Source organism: Sinocyclocheilus grahami, unplaced genomic scaffold (genome assembly GCF_001515645.1).
Source record: "Sinocyclocheilus grahami isolate Dianchi unplaced genomic scaffold, SAMN03320097.WGS_v1.1 scaffold335.1, whole genome shotgun sequence".
Taxonomy (NCBI): Eukaryota; Metazoa; Chordata; class Actinopteri; order Cypriniformes; family Cyprinidae; genus Sinocyclocheilus; species Sinocyclocheilus grahami.
Window position 1 is genome coordinate 368,282 of NW_015505514.1, and position 7,211 is coordinate 375,492.

The 7,211-nt window shown below is 40.4% G+C and overlaps 1 protein-coding gene across 1 annotated transcript in view; it reads left to right on the top strand.

The window, feature by feature from the left end:
- The first annotated feature begins 2,913 nt into the window (after window positions 1–2,913).
- LOC107602771 (interleukin-12 receptor subunit beta-1-like) overlaps window positions 2,914–7,211 on the top strand; it is a 12,615-nt gene continuing 8,317 nt past the window's right edge. Inside the window, exons 1-4 of the mRNA XM_016295347.1 lie at window positions 2,914–3,062; window positions 3,254–3,429; window positions 3,624–3,760; window positions 3,843–3,873. Coding sequence (XP_016150833.1) covers window positions 2,914–3,062; window positions 3,254–3,429; window positions 3,624–3,760; window positions 3,843–3,873 — 493 coding nt within the window. The remainder of the gene's footprint in view (window positions 3,063–3,253; window positions 3,430–3,623; window positions 3,761–3,842; window positions 3,874–7,211) is intronic.

The window sequence follows — 7,211 nt, forward strand, 5'->3', positions numbered from 1 at the left end:
TGCCACAAATACTGCCTAAACAAAATACTGATTTTGTGCACTTTATTTACTATACCAATATTTTAAATTGGCCTTTGCACTTAGCTTTATTGAATGGCAAAAAAAGTGTTACCTTGCCAAAGCACTGACAGAGCCCAATGATTTAATGGCGTTGTTAAGCGCTCCAAATGCAAACATTGCATGCAACAATCAGGCAGCAATTGACAGCACTCTGATCTAGTGGCATACAGGCATCGTCAGATTGACAGTACTCTAGCCCAATAATGTTGGGGGATCCAGTGGGGGCGCCAGTCATATTTCAGGGTGACCGTGCCACTCTTTATCACAACCCTGCTAAAAGTGCCAGTACATGCGCTCATTGGCACCCCTTCAGCTGGTGGCGCCCTAGGCGACCGCCTAGCTAGCCTATGCCTAGAAACGGCCCTGTCAGAGAGCCCCAAAGCTGCCCGTGGGACCGAGCGATATGCATCCTTTATTGTGGTGTAACAGTGATCCAATATATTACTGTCTCTGGTGGGACATGTAACATGCTGTCTGTATTTTGGCAGTTAACGGGAAAGATTTGCTTATTAAAGTCCCCAAGAATGATTATAACAGAGTCTGGGTCTTGTTGTTCTGTGTCTGTGGTCTGATCAGCGAGTTTCTGTAAAGCTGAGCTCACGTGTGCTTGCGGAGGAATGTAAACACTCACGAGAATGAAGGCGCAAAACTCCCGCGGCAAATAGAACAGCTTACAGTTAACGCAGAGCGCTTCTAGATCGGGACAACACATCTTCTTTAACGCTGTAACATCTGTACACCACCTTTCGTTGATGTAAACACATGTCCCGCCGCCGTGCGATTTCCCTGTTGATTCTGCGTCGCGGTCTGCTCTAAACAGCTGAAAGCCTGGCAGATGTAGCGCCGTCCGGAATGGCGTCATTCAGCCAGGTTTCCGTGAAACACAGCGCAGCAGAGTTTGAAAAATCCTTGTTTGTCCTGGAGAGCAGAGATTCGCCAGATGGATGCTAGGCAACGGTGTTCGAAATCCGCGCTGCCTGAGGTTCACGAGCACGCCGGCTCTCTTCCCCCATCTGCGAGTCCTGAAGCGCTTGATCAGTGCCGCTGCTCTGCCAACTACAATGTTGAGCAAAACGTCCGAATAATCGAGATCCGGTAGAAGATTTTGTGGTGTGTTCTGCCGAATATTCAGCAGTTCATCCCTGGTAAAACTGATCGTGTTTGAGAAACAAAAAACAGGAAAAACGAACAAAAACAGTACAAACACTGGAGAGCCAAGCACTGAGGCGGCCGTGTGCAGTGCCATCTTACTCACCCCACTGTATATACACATACATAAATATATATATATATCTGTACTTTTTTTTCTGGAAGCTCCTGTTACCAAGACAAATACATGTACATTATATTTCTTGGTGGGATCAGGTGAGTTACAGTTTGTTTTACAGTTTTACATTGACTTACAGATGGGTTTTTTTGTTCTTAAAGCAGCAGGATGTGTGTCTACAAGTCGTCCACACTGTTACAAAAATTCAACTTGGCCAGAAGAGGACTTCATTTGTGAATGGGATGAGAGAAACCCTGAGAAGAGTCAAACACACACTCTTCATATATGGTGAGTTCAACCAACACATTCAGCATGAAAGTAACACAAACAAATCATGCTGTCTTCATAGTTACAAAACATTGTAAACCTATGAAAGGCTGTGTGTTCGACTGAGAATAAAAAACTAAAGTATACCTTGGGGTTAACAGATACTGAGGCTTGATAATGCATGTCAGTCATCATAAATATAACTTTCACAGGGACAGTGAAAAGAAACAATTTCTTACACATATGAACTGTGGCAAACAAGCACAGACAAACATTCTCTTGGAGCAACTAGGAATCACCAACAGAAAGACAGACATATGGGTACAGACACAAGTCGGCAACCTCACCGGAGGAATGTAAACACTCACGAGAATGAAGGCGCAAAACTCCCGCGGCAAATAGAACAGCTTACAGTTAACGCAGAGCGCTTCTAGATCGGGACAACACATCTTCTTTAACGCTGTAACATCTGTACACCACCTTTCGTTGATGTAAACACATGTCCCGCCGCCGTGCGATTTCCCTGTTGATTCTGCGTCGCGGTCTGCTCTAGGGTAAAATATATTGGATATGTAATAATTATAGAATAAAAAATTTATAATGTTATCATTATTATCATGTGTATCATGTAACTTATCATTTTTTTTTACATATCAGCATAGCATTTTGCTAATGTATATTCATGTTGTCAACAGTCAAATACAGTAAACCTCAGATTCTCAAAATGAAAAGGTTAGCTGGAATCCTGAATCTCACACTGGACAAACCCAAGGATAACAAAGGTGCTAAATATGAGATCAGATGGAGGGAGTTGAAAAATCCTTGTTTGTCCTGGAGAGCAGAGATTCGCCAGATGGATGCTAGGCAACGGTGTTCGAAATCCGCGCTGCCTGAGGTTCACGAGCACGCCGGCTCTCTTCCCCCATCTGCGAGTCCTGAAGCGCTTGATCAGTGCCGCTGCTCTGCCAACTACAATGTTGAGCAAAACGTCCGAATAATCGAGATCCGGTAGAAGATTTTGTGGTGTGTTCTGCCGAATATTCAGCAGTTCATCCCTGGTAAAACTGATCGTGTTTGAGAAACAAAAAACAGGAAAAACGAACAAAAACAGTACAAACACTGGAGAGCCAAGCACTGAGGCGGCCGTGTGCAGTGCCATCTTACTCACCCCACTGTATATACACATACATAAATATATATATATATCTGTACTTTTTTTTCTGGAAGCTCCTGTTACCAAGACAAATACATGTACATTATATTTCTTGGTGGGATCAGGTGAGTTACAGTTTGTTTTACAGTTTTACATTGACTTACAGATGGGTTTTTTTGTTCTTAAAGCAGCAGGATGTGTGTCTACAAGTCGTCCACACTGTTACAAAAATTCAACTTGGCCAGAAGAGGACTTCATTTGTGAATGGGATGAGAGAAACCCTGAGAAGAGTCAAACACACACTCTTCATATATGGTGAGTTCAACCAACACATTCAGCATGAAAGTAACACAAACAAATCATGCTGTCTTCATAGTTACAAAACATTGTAAACCTATGAAAGGCTGTGTGTTCGACTGAGAATAAAAAACTAAAGTATACCTTGGGGTTAACAGATACTGAGGCTTGATAATGCATGTCAGTCATCATAAATATAACTTTCACAGGGACAGTGAAAAGAAACAATTTCTTACACATATGAACTGTGGCAAACAAGCACAGACAAACATTCTCTTGGAGCAACTAGGAATCACCAACAGAAAGACAGACATATGGGTACAGACACAAGTCGGCAACCTCACCTGTAATTCTAGCAAAATCTCAGTCATCCTTGAATGCATGGGTAAGTTTATACTACATTAATAAGGGCCAATACAGATGGTTGGGATCATATATGTGTGCATTTGTTAAAATATATTGGATATGTAATAATTATAGAATTAAACATTTATAATGTTATCATTATTATCATGTAACTTATTTTTTTTTTACATATCAGCATAGCATTTTGCTAATGTATACTCATGTTGTCAACAGTCAAATACAGTAAACCTCAGATTCTCAGAATGAAAAGGTTAGCTGGAATCCTGAATCTCACACTGGACAAACCCAAGGATAACAAAGGTGCTAAATATGAGATCAGATGGAGGGAGAGAGGCTCTGAATGGCAGAAAGTAAGACGTTTCAGAAAATCTGGTATTTTAAATTCCTGAAATTAATGTTATTTTACTAATATGATGTGTTCTCCAATTGTAGGCAACATTTGAAACTAAGGACAGCACCAAAGGTTAGATTTAATACAAATGATATATGTGCACAAATAAGATTGTCTGAATGTTGCACAGTCTGAACAGTGATTTGTCCTTAGGTTTATATATATATATATATATATATATATACAGTGGGTACGGAAAGTATTCAGACCCCCTTAAATTTTTCACTCTTTGTATTTAACTCAGGTGCTGTCCATTTCTTCTGATCATCCTTGAGATGGTTCTACACCTTCATTTGAGTCCATCTGTGTTTGATTATACTGATTGGACTTGATTAGGAAAGCCACACACCTGTCTATATAAGACCTTACAGCTCACAGTGCATGTCAGAGCAAATGAGAATCATGAGGTCAAAGGAACTGCCTGAAGAGCTCAGAGACAGAATTGTGGCAAGGCACAGATCTGGCCATGGTTACAAAAAAATTTCTGCTGCACTTAAGGTTCCCAAGAGCACAGTGGCCTCCATTCCTTAAATGGAAGACGTTTGGGATGACCAGAACCCTTCCTAGAGCTGGCCGTCTGGCCAAACTGAGCTATCGGGGGAGAAGAGCCTTGGTGAGAGAGGTAAAGAAGAACCCAAAGATCACTGTGGCTGAGCTCCAGAGATGCAGTCGGGAGATGGGAGAAAGTTGTAGAAAGTCAACCATCACTGCAGCCCTCCACCAGTCGGGGCTTTATGGCAGAGTGACGGAAGCCTCTCCTCAGTGCAAGACACATGAAAACCCGTATGGAGTTTGGTGAGATGGTGAGAAATAAGATTCTCTGGTCTGATGAGACCAAGATAGAACTTTTTGGCCTTAATTCTAAGCGGTATGTGTGGAGAAAACCAGGCACTGCTCATCACCTGTCCAATACAGTCCCAACAGTGAAGCATGGTGGTGGCAGCATCATGCTGTGGGGTGTTTTTCAGCTGCAGGGACAGGACGACTGTGTAACGAATCAGCTCATGTGAAATATGAATAACTAACCATAACTAACGAAGGAGTGGCTTCACAACAACTCTGTGACTGTTCTTGAATGGCCCAGCCAGGGCCCTGACTTAAACCCAATTGAGCATCTCTGGGGGGTCCTAAAAATGGCTGTCCACCAACGTTTACCATCCAACCTGACAGAACTGGAGAGGATCTGCAAGGAGGAATGGCAGAGGATCCCCAAATCCAGGTGTGAAAAACTTGTTGCATCTTTCCTAAAAAGACTCATGGCTGTATTAGATCAAAAGGGTGCTTCTACTAAATACTGAGCAAAGGGTCTGAATACTTAGGACCATGTGATATTTCAGTTTTTCTTTTTTAAGAAATCTGCAAAAATGTCAACAATTCTGTGTTTTTCTGTCAATATGGGGTGCTGTGTGTACATTAATGAGGAAAAAAAAAATAACTGAAATGATTTTAGCAAATGGCTGCAATATCACAAAGAGTGAAAAATTTAAAGGGGTCTGAATACTTTCCGTACCCACTGTATATATATATATATATAAAAAGAGTTAATGACTCTTTTGACATAATTCACAATGCATTATTAAAAAAAATAACAATGGTTTAAAGGGGTAAAATCAAAAATCAAATTATACTTCTCTCTTCTTTTTAAATCCTTTTAAATAAAATAAATCAATGTACTATGAAAACATTCTGTCATTTTACAAAATATTACTTTAGTAACTATTATTATTAACTTTTGGCAGTCTGGTTAAATTGGTTTAAATTATAAGTAAAATTGTTTAAAATAATAAGTCAAAAAAAGAGATTGTTTCTGCAAATTCAAATGGAAGGTCAATTTGAGAGTATCATGGGATACAGCATTCTGTGTAGTGTGTGCTGTTTTATACTTCATATTTTGCCAAATGAAATAGGCCATAGAGGTATTTTCATGTAAAAATGTGCATACTGTGTGCATATTAAAAACTGATAGTAAGAATAGTATGTCAACACTGTACACTCCAGCTCATAAAGATAATGAGTAAAATGTGGGAAAGGGTTATCAAATCTGGTTTTGTGCATATCCTTCCAGTAAAGGATTTTTTCATCATTTTTATACAGTTTCTGATCATGTTACTTGACAGCAAATATGCAGCAAAGCACTGTTACTCATTATATATGCAACAATGGTGTTTACTTTTAAAGGCACAGCACCAAAGAGGCTGTAGAGAGGGTGGAAAACAATGAAAAACGAAAATATTTTTAAACTTGTTTTTGGTGCAAAAACTGTAATAAAAAATTTAATGGTTATGCCCCATTTAAATGATCTAAAAATCTGAAGGTTGCAATCTAGGATCACTGGAAATATGTGACTCCAAAACTGCAAAAATGTACCTTTACATACATTTCACTGCAGTTCCCAGGTGAAATGAACACCAACTACTTTTGTTCCTTTTCACACAAATTATGATTACAGGGACAGATTTGATTTATCACTGATTAAATGCTTATTTTTTCCATAAAGTAGAGAGAGCATGTGCGCATGGTTGCCAGGTTGGGAAGATTATAAAGTCTGTAAGTAAAGTTAAGTAAGTCTGATTAAGTAAGTATTTTAACTCTTGAAATCTGGCAACCCCAACCGTGAAAGCTCGAGAAAACAGGTTTTGCAGTCACATATTTCTAAAATTTTGTGTCCATCCTTTTCTTAAATCTGCTTTTGGCGCTCTAGCAGTTAAAGGGGTCATATGATGCTATTTCAATTGTTCCTTTCTCTTTGGAGTGTTACAAGCTCTTGGTGCATAAAGAAGATCTGTAAAGTTGCAAATACTAAAGTCTCAAATCCAAAGAGATATTCTTAATAAAAGTTGAGTCAACCAGGCCTACCTAAAACGGCTCGTTCTAACACGCCCCCACATATCTACGTCACGATGTGGGAAGATTTGCATAACACCGCCCAAATGTTCACGCAAAGAAAGAAGGCGTAACTTTTATTCCTGCTGTAGTATTGTTGTTGCCGCCGCCATGTCGTGAAGGCACTGTGTGTTTCGTTGTGAAAGCAAAACTACTTTGTTTGACCTTCCAAAAGTGGACGATATCTGCTTCATCATGCCTAGAGCTGATCCGTTCTGGTCACTGAGGAAATACATCAACTTCGCGCTGTGGATCGCCGGATCGGCTTTCACCATGGACGGAGTCCAGCCCGGGGTCATCACATGTGGTTGCCGCAAGCCCAAGGTGCTCCTTCGTCGAATCCGCCGGCCGCCACTCACTCAACAGTGTGACGCTGTGTGCTTCGTTGTGAAAGCGAAACTACTTTGTTTGGTCTTCCAAAAGAGGACACGACTAGAAATCAGTGGTTAAGTTATATTTACAACACTGTTCCAGAACAGTTCAACCCAAATATTCAGATGTGTCCAGCGCATTTTATGGAGGACTGT